We start from the raw sequence: 21,673 nt of genomic DNA, 5'->3' as shown, positions 1-21,673 counted from the left end.
GAATTAGCAACACCTTGTAACCAAAATAATAAAATTTGTAAATAAAGCTTTTCCTTATAGCACCACCCTGTGCCAGAGTGGGAATGTTTGCAGACTGGGTGGTGCTGTTGCTATAGCACTGTCTTGCAGAGATTACAAGGTTGAATGTATGATGAAATAGCACGGCTCTTTCCTTGCACTAGGCACCAAAACATGCTAACAACTGGATGGCATGCATGTACATGGGAATCTCCAAGCGAAGAGTGAAAATATTACAAACTGTAGAACAGATATTCATCTACTCGTGAGCAAACATTTTACAGTGTTATAAAACAACACAGTTATAATGGGGCCATCAAACTTTGTGGCTGTAAAGACTGATAATATTCCAATTTCTTGGAAATCCACGAGGCTTAGGTGGATGAGTGATGCTTAAATGTTTAACTTAAACGAGGCAGCTTTCCAAAAAACAGCAAAAAATAAAAATGAATAGTGAGATGTGTGTTTGCCTGTAGATATAAAGCACTTTTCTGTGCTGTTTGTCCTTTTCAGGATGTTAAAGCATTTCCCCTGCAGCTTATTTGAGTATATCCAAAGAAAGCATTTTCAAAGAAAGACCTGTTCAACCAGAAAGTAAGAGCAAATGCAGTGAAAGCCATCTGCAGTGTCATAAGTGCTTTAAAAAGGCAGGGGAATTTTCAACCTTTCACATTCCTCTGAATACTGATCACATCATCTCAGTTCATTCACGTGGGGCGCTGTTGTTGTGGTTTTCTGCCCAGTTTACTTTTCCTGGGGGGAGGGCTGGGGGGGGTGGGTGCATGAACTACTTCCCCCAGAGTTATGAAACAGTCCAGACAGGATACAAAATAGTCAAGGCAAGACAATAACATCCAAGGAACAAGACAAGGAACAGCAGTATGTGCTTTCTTCTAAAAAGAAGAATCATCTGCATGCTAAGGTGCTCAGAAGAGATTCTCCCAGACAATGAAACAGCACAAAGAGCTGTGAAGGGCATTGCTTTTGCACTGTATATACACTCACCAAGCACATTATTGGGAACACCTACTTATTCATGCAATTAATCATGTGGCTGCAGTGTAGTGCATAAAATCATGCAGACACAAACCAGGTCATGAACACGTTATGGCTCTTTAATAAATCGTATTTTTATTGTCATCAGGATGCAAGTTTCTGTAATAAACACATCATTAGAGGAGAAAAGATCAAATTACCTCGCACAGAGAGATGTCATCACATTGCCAGCACAAACCGTTAGAAGCCTAATGAATGCTTCTCTTCGCCGGTATTATGCTCATACTGTTGTACAACCCTAGCTCACATCAATGAGCCGAATATGGGGAAAAAGCCATCTCTGTGATTTTGATCATGACACTGTCTCTACAGCTTACAGATGGAAATGCCATGTTGAGAGGTCAATGGAAAATGGACAGGCAGATTTGAGCTGTGGTAAGTAGATGCACATGTCAAACCTTAAGGTGGATGGGCTACAACAGCTGATGACCATGCGGAGTTCCACTTCTGTTTGTCAACAGCAGAAAGCTAAGGATGCAAAGGACACAGGCTAAACCTTTGATTCATATTCAATATTTACATCATTAGGTCTGTATCTGAGAATATCTCCTACCACTATTGAGAGCTTCTGCACAGTTTCAGCAGAGTTAAGACATAGTTGTCTCCACTCCAATCAGCCGTGAATGAGAAATGATTACTACATAACCACACTACACTTTTGTTCTTGCTCAAGGTCTTCTTTTCAAAAAGAATGAACAGAAGCACCAGTGCTCATGTCCACCACATATAAGCATGTTTGATTACATAATGTTATTATCATTAGGACATACAGAGTGATGAAACCGCCCTCATAACAGTACTTCCTTCCTGACTACTTTCAAGAAGATATTCGATGGAACAAGCTTGACCAGCAACACCAACGTGATGCACGGGACAAATAACTGGAGCTTTCTGGAACATTCAGCAAAGCCCTGCAGCCTAATAAGACAAGGAGTTGGACTTGGACAACACAAAGCCATCTGAAAAATAAACCAGGTCGCTGTTTATAAACACATACAATTGATGCCACATCAGACCAGAAAACAAGCCACATTCAAAGCCCCTTGCAGTAAGCAAACAAGGGTATGCCAGTTTATTTGAATTCCATGGCAGTCATTTTCCGCATGCTTTTTATCCTTTCCAGGGGCAAGGGTCCCTGACCACAGAACCTATTCACTGCAAGACACAAAAGAACACATGCAGAGAGACAGAGAGGGCTGCTGGAAAAATCCACTCAAGTGAAGAATACAAATCAGTTTCCCGAGAACACTGAAGGCAGTGAAGCAGTACCCACAATGTCATCCTTTAGCAGGACGTTACTGCTTGATGTGTGTCCAGACATCAATTGTCAGGGCAAGTTTATTTACACCTTTAGGTTGTCTTTAAGGCAGGTTAGTGTGTTCAATGGGTCCAGTGGCGGAAGGTCACAAAGAGGACAGCTGTGACACACTAAGGAGAATAAGGAGCACAGCAGCAAATCACTTAAAGCAGCATTATGCAAGGATTGGTGTTTTACTGCCTTTGGCTCCCCCAACAGTTGCATAGTGTATTGCCTTTTTACACCACTGTAGTAAATGCAACTTGCTCTGTAAGCCCCTTCATGTACATTTGTCAATGAGCTAAAGGACACAGAATCTGTCTTTGCGTGCATGCATGTCACACAGGCATATGGCTGCTACAGATTACACTCATGATTTCAGTTGTTTCAATATGTAAATAACAGAAATTGCAAGTGTAATCTGCAGTGTACATATGCTTGCATGACGCACATGCACTCGAAGTGACGCCAGATTTAAGGTTACAGCCTACATCGCAAACTTTCATTAATAACACTGGCAGGGACACAACTTACACTCTGATACCGGATTTTCATTGTTTTCCCATTAGGCACGGGACTGTTATATATCCCTTTATCTCTTTTAGCTTTTTCACAACAGGCAAAAGCCAGTCTGAGATTTATTTTTATCTGGTCTCTTGCTCAGTCATTCTGTCTTTTTCTCTTTCTCTGATAATGTCTTCTTCAGTCTCTTTGCAGCCGCTGCCATGATGTCAATGTTGGGAATGCCTAGCTGCATCTTATAGCGAGCTGAAGACCCTCTGTTGTTGGTGCCGTAAAGTGTTAAGCAGTAGGCAGAGGTTTCGTGCCCACTCCTCTTAAGGTTACATAGTGCTATAGCAGATATTCCAGGTCCAGAGTGGCAATGGCAAAGATGCCATACTCCATATTATAAGTCAGTGTACCATCAAAATGATTTTGATGCTGGTATTTTAAGGTAACATTTTTAATGTTGCTTTAAAGGGGTATTAAATGTAAAGCAGTACTAAAACTAGACTTTAATCTTTTATTTGTTATGTGACTACTGTAGATTAGCATTGCAGTCCTCAGATTCATCGGTCTGTGATTTTGTATGGTTTTCATCTATCAGTTTTCTATCACATTGTGCATTACAAAAAGACATTAAACGACCTTTGGGAACCCTTGCAGTGCTCAACATGCACTTCACAGCAATTATAATATTTTTAAGTTCCATCTTCAAGATACATCATCAGCAAGGGGTTTCTTGGTCTTTAAACCAGCAAATCCTGCTTTAATGATTACTGAGGCATCTTCACTTCAACTAAATATGTAATAGATGTAGCAGTACTAAAACTTTCCATTTTGGAGTGTAAAGAATACTAAAAATGCCTTTTTGCACAACATAAAACTTCAATGCATCTTTCATGTAAATGGTTTGACTACAATTTTTTTTCCGAGCCGATAAACTACCACAACAGTATGAACCTTTCTAATCCTACGTGATGTTAAATTTGAGGCCTGTTGCCCTCACTTGTCTCCTAGGAAAGATCTGGCTTCAAATGGCTATTTTTCCTTCGAGTTACAGCTCCCCATGGTGAACAGCTGTGACCAACTGGTTTTCACATCTTTGTGGCATAATTCTTGGGTACAACAAAGTGACTAAATCTAGACCCGTGTAAAGGCTTATAGAGATGCCATTAACTAATTAGACTGGGTGGTGTCAGATATATGGATAGACAAGACACCACAACAATGAGACCTTGAAGGAAATATGAATGATCCAAGATGTCAGTGATCCGTAGTAGAAGCTGCTCTTTTCACATGCCTCCTTAAGCAGCTTAGTGGGCAATAAGTGTTTGAGGTGATATCAGGCACAGGTTTCAAATCAGCTCATGGAGAGAAAACCCATTACATCATTAGATCAACCCTGGATTAGCAGGACTGATCATCAAGGCCTGGGCGACTCTCAAACTCAGCGGGCGGGGAAGGAAATTATCTGCTAACGAGCTTCATGTCTCTTGCCTGGCCTCTGTACTTAGTACAGAGTACATTTACAGCCAGGCAACAAAAGTAAGTGCTGATGAATGCTGGTTTCCCACCAACAGTTTAAGATAAGCTTGCAACAATTGGTTTCTCAGATTAAAATTACTATCAATGGGATTCTTCTCTGAAAAATGATTACATCTAAACGATTCCTCAATGTCCTGAAAACTAATGGCCCAAACGTTACCCTGTCTAAAAGCTCCCAGTGATTTATACAAGCAGGCGAAGGATGTAACAACTCTGAAGATGGAGACCTGTAAATCATTCATGCTTAGGTACAGTGAAGCTACAGGCTAAGCAAGGGATGAAAAACCCAACCCATTGTGCTTCAAGCATGAGAAACAAATGGGTAAGTGATCTCCATTCTTGTCCATTTTCACTGTCCACATTCCAACATGCTCCAACTACTGCTGCTGATACAGTTTCTAAATTTCTCATCCTAGCCACTATCTGAGTGGAAACACCAGACTTGGAAATCAGAACAGCCATCTTTGCAGTGGCTCTGAAGGCAACAGGGGAAACAAACGTCAAAGACAATACCATCATCTCGGCAGTGGCAGGGCAACAGCAGGCCTCCTGGAGACGACCCAGGCAGTTTCGGGACAGACTAAACCTTCAGCCTTTACCGTAAAAGCTGACAAAACACTCGAATTGAACTCATGGGGGCTGTAAAGCATCCCTGTGCAGCGTTTAAAGACAGCATAGGCAGAAAACCTGCACATAGCTGAACAGAGGAATGACTCAATCCAGCAAGGTCTTGGAGAAATAGCCACAGGCAAGAAAATAAGTGTGGCCTAACAATGTCCACATAGCAGATAATGAGAATAAAAACTTGGAAGAAATCATGCCTTCAACAACTAGGAAAAGGAATAGGAAATGTATATAACATACATGTATAAAGATGGGGAGGACTAGCAGGAAAGGATGGATTTACTTACAATCATCTTCTAAAACAGACTTCCATTTTCTCAAGACAGCTGGCTAAGGCAGCCCTGGCAGTGTTGCAGGGACAGATATTTGAGTGAAAATCAAAAGGGCTTTCTGGCACCTCAAGGCTCTCTCTCAGCCCTTCAGGCCAATCATGTGCTATTCCTGAAGAGGATAAAACAAGCCTCCTCTGCCAAAAGAAAACTGGTTTGTAATGACAGAATTGTGGATTGCACAAGTTTAATCTACAGACAGCCATAATTGAAACTGGAGCTTGTCTAGTGCTTTGAGTTCAGTAGCTTGAATGTTCAGGAGATTGGGTTGCCACCTTATAACAATCAGCACCTCCTACAAAGGGAGGCAAAAGGATGTCTAAAACATCTCTCATCCACCTAATGCTCATCTTAGCATGAAAAGCATAACTTAAAACTGATGCAGCTGCCATTAAAACATTTTCTGTCTGGTCAAGTTTGAGGTGGGTAATACAGCAAAAGTAAAAGCAATGTTTATTCAGTGTTTCACATACTACATAGCACTACATTTTATTGAGACAGGGCTAATAAAGAGAAAAGAGTCTTTTTGACTCAAACGCACATCTTGAAAACATGGCAAAACCAAATTTTGAAAGCCTCTTCTTTAAAACATCTTTAATGAAACACGCTGTGAAAGCACTAACAATATAATTAGCCCATCGTTGCCCCAGCTTTAAAATCTCCACCTCCAGAAGTACACAGACAGCCTGATAGATAGTACACCAAGATGACCACAGGTATTTAACACGGTCATCCCACACAAACTCTCAGTTAAGCTCCTCACCCTCGGACTGACAACCACCCTTTAACTAGGTGCTGAACTTTCTAACAGATAGACCCCAGTCAGTCAGAGTCGGCAGCCGCACATCCAGCACAAGAACAATGAGCACAGGGGTCCCCCAGGGCTGTGTACTGAGCCCCCTTCTGTACACACTTCACTAATGTAGCCTCCCAGAACAACACAAGCATCATCAAGTTTGCTGATGATACTACAGTTGTTGGACTGATCACTGGTGGGGACGAGACGGCATACAAGAAGGAGGTGGCTGAGCTGGTGGCCTGGTGTCATAACAACAATCTTTCCTTGAATGCAGACAAGACCAATTAAATGACTGTTGATCCAAGGACGAAGCGGGAGCTGCACACACCCCTGTACGTTGGTGAGACTGAGGTGGAGAGGGTGAAAACCTTCAAATTCCTCAGCATCCACATCAGTGAGGATCTCACCTGGTCACACAACATACACCTCACCATCAGGAAGTCCCAGCAGTGACTGTTCTTTCTGAGAAGACTGAGGAAATTTGGCATGCCAGCCAAAATTCTTAGCACTTTCTACAGGAGTACGATCGAAAGTCTTCTTACCAGCTTCATCAGGGTCTGGTATGGAAATTGCACTGCTCAGGACAGGACGGCTCTCCAGCGTGTGATCAAAACTGCACAGTCCATCTCAGCAGCAGCCTTTCCCTCACTACAGGACATTTATCATGCCATGGTCATCAGGAAAGCCCACATCATCATTAGGGACAGTACACACCCCCAGCACACACCCCTTCACACTCCTACCTTCAGGCAGATGCTACAGGAGTGTGAAGTCCAGGACTACAAGACTGACCAACAGTTTCTATTCACAGGCCATCAGGCTGATTAATACCTCACTCACTACCTCTTCCCCACCTCCCATTCTGAACTGGTTTAACCTTGCACTCAATAACTGCACCTTACCTACACTGTACTGCTGCTGTTAGAACAACACTGTTTACATCTATTACCTGCACAGAACATTACTGTTTACATCTGTTACTTGATGCACTTTATGAACAGCTGCTCTACATACGCAAGTGTAACTTTAATTTTATTTCAACTTTGCACATACTACATGTTTTCACTTTTACATTTTTACTATTGTTTTTAGAGTTATTCTTAGATTTTCTTTTTTTTCTATTCTCTTAAGATTATATATATTTGGTGAATGGAGGAATAGCAGTGTTAGAATTTCATTGTACAGTGTAACTGCCTGTACTTCTGTATAAATGACAAAACTCATGAATCTTGAATCACGTTGTGTAAACTGCTAAGTGGCTACCTACAATGATGCGCAATTCCATGCACTTCCTGAACTGCATTACCATGTGAAGTTAAAAGCATCCTGCCTTTAGAAAGTTTTACTTTGTGTGTTGGATCTGAACTCTCCAGGGTGGCAGAGCTATACACACACACACACACACACACACACACACACACACACACAGGAGAGCCCAATCCTGGTCCTGGAGCTCTACCACCCTGGATCAGGTATGTTAAATTAGGGCTGAAGTTACAGTCCAAAGAGCGGTAGAGTCCAAAGACCTCAAGTGGGCATCCCTGTTTGTATATTTGCTGCTTCATCCGACTTTGTTCTACACTTTCTGTTCTTCTTGCAAGAAACATCTTGACAAACCGCTGCCGAAAGATGTCACAGAAACCAATGGCCCTTTCCTACACTTGGCCACACTGAGCAATAAAACCCACCAGACCCTCTGACGACAGACAGATGCCTGGCTTGCAAGACTATGCTAAACATAATTTATGGTGATAAAAATATCAGTCTCATATTGTCCAGTTTTAGATCAAGTGAAACTCCAACCAGAGAGCTAGTACCTCCCATTCATCACTACAGATGTGATGGCATGTTTACAAAAGTAGATACTGAGAGGAGCTGGAAGCTCTTACCTGGGTGACTGTGAGAACTCATTTCTGCTGATTTTCTCTCTCTCAGGCCACTGTGTGAGGAAAGAGGAGAGATAGAGGAGGGGTCTGGAGGGGAAGTGCTCGTGTCCAGGCAGATGAGGGCGAGGAGGGAACCTCACTGCTCGCTGAATGGGAAGAACACCATCCACTGGTCACTGTTCCCACTGGACGAGTGAGGGAAAGGGGTGGAGATACAGAAGTCTCAAATGTCCATAGCGCCCACCGTGGCTGAGGGCTAATCCAGTCTTGCAGATCCGTCTGTTTGTCTTCACTTACTAGGAAACTGGAACACACAAGATGTACAGAAACACACAGCAAAGTCAATAATAAGAATGTCAATCAGCCGTTATTGTTTTCTTCCTTCTAGTTTCAGTCCTGCATATTTTTGTAATGCCCTACTACACAGACATGTTTAAACACAGAGCATGTATTACAAAATTAAAAGTGCTTCTATTGACCTAAGGAACATTCCAGCCTAAGACTAACCTTTAACATGTTATTTGTTATGTTATGTAATACTCTGTAGTGCATCACTGCATCCCTCAGTCTTAACGGTTTAACACAATGTACCCTTTTTGTGTTTTCATCTGTTACAGCGCTCTCACTACAATATCCAGGACGCATTATACAAATACATCATACGACGACAATCTACTCTATGGTGGTAAAGAAATTACTTATAGCACAGCAGCTGTAAAAGCTAACAAATGTGATATTCAGCTTCCTTGCAGAACCGGTGCATTCGCAAGCTAGCAAAAAAAAACGAAAAGAAAAACACATATTCCATTCTCAAATATCTGTTCCAAAGCACTTGTAGTTTTACCCACCTTCAGAATGCATCATCAGAGGGGGATTTCCCTATTTTTTAAACTGGAAAATACTGCTCTAGACACCGTCATGGCACCACTGTAGAAAGTGAGTAGGCAGGTTTACAAAATATGTAGCAATTTCTAAATCTTTTTTGACCATAGTGTCTTTAAATTCATTAACTACAGTTTTGTTTTGTGTTCAAAAAAAAAAACAAAAAAAAAAAAAACATTTGTGGTGAAGAGTACGTAGGAGTGTTTAGGGCTGAACGCAAACGCAATGGCACAAATCGTAAAAACAATCGTATACCATATAGCAAGTGCACTGATCTATGTTCTAACTGCAATGCTGAGAATTAAATTAAAAACATACTGGTCAACCACCAGTGCGACATTTGAAAGACAAACACTGGTCTGCATTAAAACGAGCGCAGCTCTTGGGTGCATCATGTGAATACTTCCATTAAAGCAGCCAGAAAATCATGAGGAAACTCACTGGCTGGGATGCTGACATGACATCATAAATTATAACTTAGCTGCATATTTTAGTCTCATGATACAAGTATACAATTAATAAACAATACACTGTGCAGCCCACATGGGCACTTGAGCCGAACAAGGCCAGAAGGATGCGTGACACATTTTGAAAACATGACAGGGTAAGAATCCGTCCCCCTCAGAAATCTGACACTGTTGACGCTCACCCTACCCCACACACTGTTTCTCTGACAGGACAAGCCAAACCCATAGTAAAAGGTACATGACAGACAGATGTCAAATGTATATCCCCCTCCGTGTGTTTCTGCGCAAGCATGCATTCTGTTGGAGGGTACTAGGTACAATGGAGCCTGTTTGACAGCATAACAACCATCTTTTAACCAGAGCAGCATACACAGCAGCACACAGCAGCCAGGCAAGGCTTAGCCATGTTACATAACACCAAATATCTCCTGCTAGGGGAAAGGGAGGGGTCTGTTGTGAGGCAGTGCTCACAGGGATATTCCCCCACGCATAAAAGCTTAGCTTACTTCTGATAAAGCAACGGAAAAGGGGAGTGCCTCTAACAACAGTCCAACATGAGGGAATAAAGCTGCACAACAACTCAAGGCTAAACAGTCAGAATGATGACTCTTCAGCTGACACTTCAGGCCTCAGCAGTGAAAAGGAGAGTCTGTGTAACCAAATTACATGCTTTAGCAACTGCACGTACCCAAGTAACAAGCATCACAGGTAAGCAAATGACGTACCAGCAGTACATCACTGGTTCTGTGGGGTGATAAGACATCATCATACATTTGGTCATCAACTCCATCAGTGCTTAGGTTACTCTAAATACACATACTCGTAACACTCACTGTTACTCAACAGGCCTACATAGCCAGGCTCTTCAATTTTGAAAAGATTTCATATAATAAGAGAGGAGATGGAGTCTGACTCTTGTAATGGACAAAGGCTTCCTGAAAAACATCATGAAAAGCTGGACTAAAGGTGACCAAGTACAGCACTATGCAAATGTCAGAGCTCACAAATTCATTTATTCATTTCCAGGCAAATCTGAGATAGTCAGGACATTCAGGAGAGATTCTGAGGAAGACAGATAAAAGATAAATCACTTGCACATAGAAAAGTCAAAGGAAAACAAGTGAAAAGGAGTTGAAATATTATTCAAACATATAGAGAAAATGGGACTCCTAACAACTATGCAAGACCTGGGGGGTTTTCAACAAAGCAGGATTTCTCAGTTTAGCTAGATAACTTGAGCCCAAAGTCAAGCCTGTCCACCAGGCAAATAGCTGAGTGATGTTCCCATTGGACAGTCATCATCTTTAGGCTTCTTTTAGGCTTTTAGGCATCCTGTTAACTGAGAAATCCTGCTTTGTGGAACACAATCACCATCAGATAAAGAATACCAAAAGCTTTCATCTTTAAGAGAGAGGAGAAATTCAATTTCCTTCTGATCTGAAATAAATATTATAAATATTACTATATTATACATATCAATAAATTATATCTTCTCAGTGAAGATAGGCATTTATCTTAAGGCAGGGGAAGATGATGCAAATTGTTGGTTAAATGTTACTTTTCCCTTTGCTGGATCATGAGGTAATCAAATACATGATGCATTGAGCTTAATTTGACCAGGGACATGAACTAACAAGGTTAAAAAAAAAAAAAAAAAAAAAAAAAAAAAAACAGGTCTGTCTTGATTTCAGTCAACTTTAAATTCTCTTACAGCTCTCTTTTAACAGAAAAAACAGACTGATTGACATACCCCACATTCACACACATTACTTGTCAAGTTTAGTCTTATACATGTTGTTCAGTCTTTTTTTCTGATTAGTACAGTACACAACTACTAACGCAATTTCCAGTGAGAGCCCTAATTATTATAGCTAAAACAAACAACTACATTTGTTATAAAAACACAATTACATCCATATTGTCACCTTATGATCATTAACGTAACCTTCACTTTAATCACAGTCTAAAAATGTCTGCATATACATTATCCAGACCTCAGCAGTGAGAATTTAATTGTATTTAATTTTATTACAGGATACAAGGTCCTTGAGAGAATATATTCGACCCTGTAAGAACAGATATCTCTGAATCCGTCATCCAGGCTCACAGTATAGCGCATAGAGCTTGCCTTACTTCATCAAACACTTATTAAAGACTCATTCAACACTGAAGCCTCTCCATGTGTACACTGGGAGGAAGCAATCATCCACTCTAATGAAAGAAAACATCCCTCCTCCTCTTCCTCCACATCCCATCAACATGGAACACGCAAACTCAGACACACACATACAAACACACACACAGACACACTATGTGTGAGCTAGTCACATTTACCACGCAACCAAAAACTTCTAAGTGATTTGCTGCTGAACGTAAAAACAAGTGACAACTCTCTTCAGCTATTTCTGTGCAAGTTCAAGTAAAGTTAGTCAGAGAAGTTGGTGTGACTAATCAACCCAAAAGGTGCTGAGGAGCACTCCAAATGCACGAGGGACAGTGGGTTGCATCATCAGACTGAGAGAGAAGACAGCAGTAATGCAGGATTAAGCTTCTGGGTTTGGAGAGAAGCATCTCTGGCAGCCTGCAAAGCGAATGAACAGCCTTTAAGAGGCGACTCCGTTTCCAGCTCCGTCTCGGAGTGCGTCTGGCTCTCGGCTGGGGCCAGGTGGCGTGGATTAGATGTGCTGGAGTCAGCTTAGCCCTGCAGCATTCGCACTTCCCATCAACACAACAAACCACCGATGGTGATGTCTCCACCAAACCATCTTAAAGAAGACCACCCCAAAACTCCTTCAAATAAAGGTGATCTGCTAAGATATGCGTGGTGTCCAAAAGTTTGAACATCCCCAATCAAATTTCAAGTTTTGTTCTTTTTATAAGTGTAATTAGGAAAACACATCCTCCACAAACAGCAAACTTCAATTGTAGAGCTAGATTCAAGTTTAGAGCACAGCTTCAATTTAGTTCATGTATTCATGGGGGGGGCTGGGGGCATGCAAAATATAAAATGTGCCAAAAGTTTTGCACAGGCCACAATAAAAAAAAAAACCTCAATTATACCAAAAAAGGAAAAATTAAATGTATTTGCCTTCTACAAAACCTGTTTTTGACTCGTTTGTGTTGTGATCGCACCAATCTTTGAACCAAAAAAATTGAACATTAAAAATTAACATTGTCATTTTGCTTTTTTCTGTATTGAAAATCTACTGGACAATATGCAAAAACCACAATACACATTATCTCAAGAAATGTGCATAATTACAGCCCTAAATGTCAAACAAATCACATAAGCAGGTCTAATCGAGATTACACACTTTGAGGAAAGCCACTGATGATTTAGGCTATGCAATTTGCACAGTGACAAATGCTGAATTATAAGCCTTCGTTACTTGTTAGCTACATTAGATTCCTAGCACTTTGGCTGAACTGAGGGAATCTAATTTTGAGGTAAACTACTGCTTTACCAGGGAATCTGAAGAGAATAAATGCCAGAATGTCACTGTTCATTATTTCTTTTGTATATACCACTCATGTCTGAGGACAGAACACAGACCTGTCAGCTCTGCTGCTGGAGTATGTCTGCACAATCTTCATCAAAGGCCAATCTGCCACTGTGTGTTTGTTTTTTAATAATTTAAAAATCAGTTCATGGTTGTAACACTGTTTCTCTTCAGAATTTCCTGTGGTTAATGGAGAGTGATGGAAAGAGTCTTTTAGATCTAAAGTGTTTTCCTCAGGTTGGTGGGTTGGTTAGCAGACCTCTCTTACACTGAGCTGGCACTAAACACTGCCCCTGCTGCTGGAAGTCCAGCAGGACAAAGCCAGGTGCATGTGCGTGAGACAGAACAACAGCGGTGCAAATCTGACCTGAACATACCTTTTCACATGGCACCCTAGAACGAGCTAGAAGCTAAAGGGAGGACAGGTTCATTTAGGAGAGGCGTCACTCACGCCACTGTTCCTGCATTCATCTCAGTCCCATTTTCACGAGTTCCGAGGGCTCTGTCACACTCACTGCCTCAAATAGAGCAACATAGTGTCGGATTTGTGGAGGAAATGAAAGGGAAAAAATATGGTGTAAATTTAAAACTGTGGAAATATCAGACAGCACATAATTTGATTAATTACTCGTATTATAATTTTTAATTGTATGCAAGTTAGAAAAAAAATTTCAGTATTTCAAGTGGCCATTCTTAAAGGGTGCATTCATTTTAGGAGACTTGCTTTCAATTTTTCAAAGTAAACTACAGAGATATTTTTCCAAAGTTCACTTAATTCAGTAAGTTCATAAATTCAGTCTCAGAAGTTGGTTCTATGTTCAGGTTCTAATAAAAAAAACTTATAATTACTACTGAATGGTGTTTTTGTCTGGAAATTAAAGGAACTGAAGGTGGCTTCTGACTTTTGCACTGTTCTGTACAGTCAGTTTGCATGCTATATCAACAGGTTCAGGTCTGCACATTCAACTACGTTTCATTTTCATCCAGTAAAAATCACAACAAAGCATCTCTTCTACTTAAAAACCATGAATGTGTTATTGAATAAAAGTTCAGAACCTGCATGTTTAGTTAAAATACTTGTTTCAATGCACTAGTACTGCGAAATAATAAAAAAAAAAGTAAGATGTTTCAAGGCACATACACTATAGTGGACCTAGGAGGGTTAAGTGAGCTGCTGTCTGATCTGCTGATAGTGTGGAGCTGACAACAGTAGTAGAAGAGAATGTTTTGAAGGGGTCACATGAAAGTGCTCCTGTACGTGCAACTCTACACTCTGTTTTGGCTTCAGAATTCCAGCTATTTCTGCCATGCCGCACTGCCCTCACACAGCTAAACACTGTCACTCCTCCCTTTCAAGTGTCAAATAAACACACAGGACAGGGTCTGGGCTTATGAAAATAAATGTTACTGCATAGCAAAAATTGTGTTGACTCACTTGAGTTCATTTCTATTCATATTAACAGTATAAAAAATTGAATCTTAAATAGCAGTAAAAGTCTGAGCACTAATTTGCTGAGTAGACAAAGGAACGTCGCTAAGATCACGAAAGCATGAGTGTGAACATGACCATGAACACTAAATAACAATTAACTGCACCACCTACTGAACTAATCCTCAAAATGCAATTCTCTTTACACAGTCGCTGTCTCTCACTGCTAATTGACTATAAATAATTCAATCTGCTGTCTGCAAGAACCAAAACAAACTGCAAGAAATAACTGGTAAAAAGCACAATAGGAGGAAAAACAGAGGGGGAAAAAACTGTGTCAAAAAAGGGGGGGACATAATGTCAAGATCATGAAACTGCAAGACAGAAATCCCTGAAAATCGGTCAAGCGTCCACTGGCTTAGAGCTTTCGTGTTGGGGGTGTTCATGTTGAGACCTGAGGGAAGGGGGAAGACATTCCATCCCCCCAACACACTCCCACCTCAGTCTATCACAGCCTGCCTGAGCACAGACAGCATGGCTGTCTGGCCTGATCGTGGCTGTGGGGCACATTTGAGATCGCCTCAATGGCCACAGGAGGACGGGCGTTGTTGAGTCAAGCTGCTCCTTTTAGCAGGAACGCAGCATCCACTAAAACAGGGCGGGACATCGATCCATCCAGAGCTGCACAACAGATCACTTGCTGATTATTATTGCAATACTGACATTGCAAACGGCTGCAATATGAAAAGGAGCCCTCTAATTAATCACAGTGCTTTTTACTGTGTGCTGTGAGCACCTCGACCAGTCACAGTTAAAGATCAGCATTTCTGTAGGCGTTCTGATGAATCAAGGTATTCATGGATTCTAACAAACGGAAATTATTAGGGGTGCACATAGGGGTGGGCAAACAAATAATACCACTATACTTCGACATTTTTATTTAATTGTGTTTAATGCGTAAATTCTGTTCTTACCTGAGAAACAATCTCAAATAAGAAAACATGAAATGTCAGAAACTTCATGAAAAGAAGAACATATTTCTCAGGCAGACAGAATCCAGGCACACAGTTTTCTGCATTGTACAAATGCTGATGTAACAGCATCAGCAGATATGCACATGAAAAATAGCAGATATTGGCACTGTCCCACAATTTCCATATCGGTGCGTCCCTACCAATAAGACTCCTGGGGAAACACTCCTAATGCTACATTGATCTGCCATTGAGAGTGGCTCTGGAACAATGTAAAATGTTTATATGAAGTATTGCAGATATGTTGCAAAAAAACTCATATCTGATCGATCTGTCATGCTTATATAAAATCTTTTAGGTATCTTGTAATATATGTAATATCTTGTAGGTATCTTGTAATATATTGTAATGTATTGTGAACTTGTTCAAAAATGTTTTTTTTAATGTAATTATTGATTACTGATGTCAGTACTGGCCTCAACAAGGTGTTAATTATTGGTTGTCACACTGCCCCAAAGAATCAACCCTGGTTTGTTATGGTCAAGAAATTTTAACCATAATGTAATTACCATAAAAGCCTAAAGTGGTCAAACTGACTTACGGGCTTTCTTGTTTTCTAGCTGATGATAATTAGTACCTCCCAACAGACAACCGAAACAGCTGCAGCTCAAATAAACAAGCATTACTCATCACTGCCCTCAAATACTGTTACAGCACCATATACAAAAATATTATAGAACCAGTCAAAAGTTAAACCTTCAGCTGGTTTCATAAGACCTGTAACATTTCTTTATATTTTTTTCTGCTTTCTTTCATTTAAGTGCATTTAAAAATGCATTAAGTTCTATTTGCAACATAAAATGTGACTGACAGTTAACAACTATGAAAAAAAAATCTGGTCAATTTAAATGATTGCAATTACATAAGTACTGTGAAAGAACTGTGACAGAGCTGGCTGCATCCCTATAAAATATGCTGGTCAGAATAACGCTAGCTAACCACCAACCATGTCACACTGTCTCACTAATGCATTTTAATACAATGAAAGGTATGGCGCAAACTCAATACACAGCAATAGAAGTTCAGCACAAGAACCAACTTTCAAAGCTGCCCACTCCAATTCTCTAGACCAGGGGTGTCCGGTCTTATCCGCAAAGAGCCGGTGTTGATGCAGGTTTTCGCTCCACAAACAGGTCGTCACCTGATGAAATGATTGAAGACTAAGACCAAATGATTAATCAAGTAGAATCAGGTGAGCTTCAGCTTGTTTATAGTGAAAACCTGCAGCCATACTGGCTCTTTGCGGATAAGACTGAACACCCCTGCTCCAGACGGACAGTAAACAACCCAAATTCAACATCTGTGCTAACATCTGAAGATAGAAAATTTCTCTTTTCCTCACAAGCCTTTCAAATGAGAGAGGTTGTCAGGGTATTTATAATTAACAACATCCACTTTTCAGACACATTAAATCTACTAAAATTATTTCGCCTTAATGAGACATCAGGTCAGTATGCTTCTTTGATAGAGACCAATGGTTGTGCACAATGAAGAAAAATGACTACATGAACTCAAATCATCCTCTGACCTTTCAGACCATTCCTTCACCCAAGCTTAAGGCCAGCTAAAGCTTTCTGTGTCGCATTCCATCAAAAAAAAAAAAAAAGTACAAAGTTACACAATGTTTGTAAGGACTTTGATGAGCTGCTTCCAGCAATTTCAAACAGCGTCTACATCCAGAACAAACGTGGCTGTTATATGCGCCGTTTTCAGAAATGTTTCCATTTGCACGCTGGATTCCATCTGCACCACAGCCAAACCTTTCATCACGGAATGTCAATGCACTGGTAGCCCGACACTTAAGATACCAATTTGTGGTTACTGTTAGTTTCACCAAGTAGAGACATTCATCTTCTCACTGTAGGGGGGAGCATTTTCCAGCACAATTAAACAACACGCAGCTACTACTGCTGTGTTGACAAAGAACGATGATGGGCTAAGAAACAAGAGATAAACAGCATACGAGCACGATAACTCGCCCATGGCAAAGTGGCGCTCCATTAAAGACCTGCTGGGCACCTCAGTGCAGACTGGGCACACACGGACCCATCTCCACAAAAGCAGTGCTATTGTCTGAAAGACACAGAGCAGGAGATGAGGTGTGTGCCCACCATCCACTGCGAGCCTGGCTGACAGATACATGTGGCATCACTGTGTGTGTGTGTGTTTCTCACTCTGAAACATACAAATAATCTTTCACACACTTATTTGAAGCTCAATAGTGTTAGTCTAATTTCATTTTTTCAATATTAAAATGCATAAGCGAGCGTATTAGTAATAAAAAGCTTTGCTTTAGTCACTACGTTTTAAAAGTCCTTTCACAAAACTTCACAAAAAATATTTTTTTCCACAATTAATGGTCCACTTACTTTAAATCTCAAGTGCAGTTTCAAGCTGTTAACACCTCTATGCCTGAAGACCAACAAACTCTGCAGCAGTTTTCAAGTAGGGATGTTTATGACTAATGTTGGTATGTGAGTATCTGTAAGAGTTTACAAACTGATGTTTGAATTTACTACAGGGAAGGGGAAAAAAAAAAAAATCTTTCTTCTGATATTAATGCTTAATAATACAGACATGAAAAACTGGTGTGCTGATGCTAGGAGGCTAAAAAAGTCAATACCATGAAAGTACCATGCCAGTAGTTCCAAACAAGTACTCGGCCTAAAATATATCACTGTTGTTGGAACAAAATCTCCAATACGATAACTTTACAGGAGAAAGAGAAACATAATTTAATCTTGATGTAAGTCAATTGAACCAGACTTTTTTCCAAGTAATTTTGAGCCATTTCTTTTGGTCCAATCATCACGCAACTTATTGACAATTTAAAAGGACAACAGGCATTGTCGAATTATGTAAAAAATTCTAATTATGTAAAAATTTCAAAAAAATGGAGATACGAAGTTTTATTCAAACTGCAAGGATATATAGTAGTGCATTAACAATCAGGCTAAAGCCCATCTGCACCTTAAGCATGTGCTGCTGAAATAGTGCCTTTTTTCCCCCCTCACCGTCCTTGGAATCAGTGGCTACATGTGGAAGTGGTTCAAGTCCTATCCGGAGGATCGCTCTTATCAGGTAACAGGGGTCCACATCCTCTACATGTAGGCTCTCCACTGGTGTCCCACAAGACTCAGTACTGGGTCCTCTTCTCTTTTCTCTTTACACTAGCTCTCTTGGTGATGTAATATTATCTAATGGCTTCTCTTATCACCGTTATGCTCTCTCACCCTGTGACTCACAGGTTTCCAGTCGCATCTCGGCAAGTCTGTCTGACATCTCTTCATGGATGGCACCTCACCACCTCAAACTCAATCCTAGCAACACTGAGCTGCTATTCATCCCTGCAACTACAGGTCCTCATTATGATTTTGCCATCTCATTCGAGAACTCTGTTTCATCTGCAGAGGCAATAAGTCTTGGTGTGATTCTGCATGGCCAGTTATTGTTCTCAACTCACATTGTGAACCTAACTCAGTCATGCCGGTTTCTCCTGTACAACATCCAAAAGGATCCAACCCTTTCTCACTCGAGAGGCCACCCAGGTGCTAGTGCAGTCTCTAGTCATCTCAAGGCTTGACTACTGTAACTCGCTCTTGGCTGGTCTTCCCATGCAGACCATCAAGCCTCTGCAACTCATCCAGAATGTGGCAGCACGGCTCGTCTTCAATCTCCCCAAGTTCAGCCATGTCACCCCACTGCTGCGCTCTCTTCACTGGCTTCCTGTAGCTGCACGCATCAGATTTAAAACCCTAATGTTTGCCTACAAAGCCAAAAATGGACTAGCCCCTACCTACGTGATGGCAATGGTGAAATCTCGAACTGTACCATGAGCCCTTCGAGTACAGCTCGGCTTGACCCGCCATCCTTCAAGGCACATGGAAGACAAGCAACAAGACTGTTCTCCGTACTGGCACCCAGGTGGTGGGACAAACTCTCATTGGCTGTCTGTACAGCAGAGTCTCTTGCCGTTTTCAAATGCAGACTGAAAACACATCTCTTTATACTGCATTTAAATGAGCACTGAATTAGGAATTGATTGTAATGTGTTGTACTGCACTTATGTATTCTATTATACTGTATTGTACTGTTCTGTGTTCAACTCTGTTCCTTTTTCTCTGGGTATCAACAGTGACTTTGCTTGTAGCAGTATATGAGCTCAGGACTAGCTTTCTCTCTAACCTATCAGCAACTAGTTAAGACACTTTCTCTGTTAAATCTGCTAAATGCCGTAAATGTAAAGCCAACTTCACCAGAGCTTAACAGTACTTAGATATTATTCTTATTGTCTCATAAGAAAAGCATGGAAAAAAAAGCTTCCGAAGACTAAACAGAGAACTAAACACTAACCAATACTTGAGTGGGAAAATTATTCATGCCAGCCCTAACAACAATTTTTTTACTATTCCAAACTAGCCAAGGAAAATCTATTTGTTATGGCATTTAAATGTGGTAACACTAAATCTAGAACCTGTGCAGAGGAACTGCTGGCCTATTTTTTTCCTCCCTCACTTTCCATAAGACAGTTTAATGAATACCTGAGTAGTGATTTCAGTATTTGAAAACCAGCACCTGGATCAGTTAACCAAGCACTCGAGTCACATCCTACTTGCAAGTATATTCCATGAAATAATTCTGGAGTCTAGAAAAACATTCCTCAGAACTAATAAGGAAAAACACACAGATGATAACTTTTCTGTAGAACTAAAAGTTAACCTAACACAACAGGACTGTATTTTAACTCATGCTTTATATCATCCTAGAACATGGGACAGGGAATTCTCTATCAATTCATCTTTTAAATGAATGAGCCAAGAGAAGCTCCAGTCAGCAGCCACTACAAGTCATCACAGTAGGTTATGTGGCTCTCTGACAGACAGGACTATTATCACCGCAGAACCTGTAATCAGTCAGACAGAGGAATTCATATCATTTATTAAGAATGATAATTTAGCTAGCTGGCATTTGGTGGAAGTCTCATGTTACACCAACAAGGCTGGTCAACATATAATTTAGCAAGACTTCAAAATACTACCACCAGTAGGTATTTCTGAAGGCAGATAGAAGTTACCCTTCCACAAAAGGGTAAAAAAAAACACTGCTTTTATATTTAGGTGTTGAGGTCATGAAGGGATAGAAACTACTCGAGCACTTTCACAGGAAAAAGGAACATACTACTGCAATATGAGCACAATAAACCTCAGTTATTTTAAATAGATCAGTACAACTCAGATTAAGCCAGCACAAACACTGGGCCTTTCTCCAAATCGTCCAAACTTTTTTCTTAAATTTGTTCTAGAGAAATGTCCTAAGAAAAAAGAGTATGTATGATCTGTGACGTGTTCTTAGACTGCAGAATTACTCACACCTTTATGTACCTTGAGTGTGCTTAGATTCTGTTCTTACCCAAGAACAAATCCTAAATAGGAAAACATGGGTGAATGCCAGAATCATTGAAACTGCGCAAGTGGGATTTAAGTACATTTTTTTTCTTAAGAACGTTGGTAAATGAGTCCTGTCCTTTTTTTTCTTATTTGCCTTTTTTGACTTACTGCAAATCTATAAATTCCATTTTTTAAACTCTTCCTTACCTACTGTAGTCATTTCTAACTTTGTCACCCGAGTGGCTAGGAAAAGTGAGTGAGAGCTTAATTAAATGAATCGAGCAACTGCAAAGCATCTGGTGTGGCAAACCCCAGTGTAAACACGGCCCAGTGGCAGCCTCTGGTTCTTTTACCTAGAGAGCATGCAGGGTCACATCACCTAGACGGAAGGCCAGATGATGGCCACAGCACATTAGCCGCTGACAGTCAGCTTTCATTAGACAAACAATCTAAACAAACAAGCGCTTCATAATTGCAGTCTTGGGAAGTTTTTGGCTGCCGTGCATTGCCAAATGAACGCAAGCTTGGCCAAGTTCTGAGAGAGCACAAGGGAAGAGTAAATGCACACTGTCCAACAGGCACACAGTGCGGCTGGTACTGATCAAGTCCAAACGTCTAAAGGGACTGTATATAGCCTAGCAGGTTCACTAGATGAATCTGTCCGATTTCACACCATAATTTATTACCACCGCCAACCACAACGCAGCCAAGCAGCATAGCTGGCCACACAAAAGCTCAAGGGTCTTTAATAATTATTTTCTAACCAACACTGCCAAAACGAGTTTTAAATAATCCTCATATTTAACTTTGTCATTAGACGTGTGCCACTGCACCCCATCCACCAGCCACCTTTATCATGTTAAATTCCACTATGCAAGCCTTTATCAGGCTTCTCCCACCACACAGCACAAACGAACGT

The 21,673-nt window shown here is 40.7% G+C and overlaps 1 protein-coding gene across 1 annotated transcript in view; it reads right to left on the bottom strand.

Annotated features, from left to right (window-relative positions):
- The window catches only part of hdac4 (histone deacetylase 4), a 226,699-nt gene that overhangs the window by 196,723 nt on the left and 8,303 nt on the right, over positions 1 to 21,673 (bottom strand). Inside the window, exon 2 of the mRNA XM_017691600.2 lies at positions 8,062 to 8,362. Coding sequence (XP_017547089.1) covers positions 8,062 to 8,083 — 22 coding nt within the window. The 5' untranslated portion in view covers positions 8,084 to 8,362. The remainder of the gene's footprint in view (positions 1 to 8,061; positions 8,363 to 21,673) is intronic.

This window comes from Pygocentrus nattereri, chromosome 6 (assembly GCF_015220715.1).
Source record: "Pygocentrus nattereri isolate fPygNat1 chromosome 6, fPygNat1.pri, whole genome shotgun sequence".
In the NCBI taxonomy this organism is placed as follows: Eukaryota; Metazoa; Chordata; class Actinopteri; order Characiformes; family Serrasalmidae; genus Pygocentrus; species Pygocentrus nattereri.
Note: the sequence above shows the minus strand (reverse complement) of the source record. Positions and strands in the feature narration are given on the sequence as shown.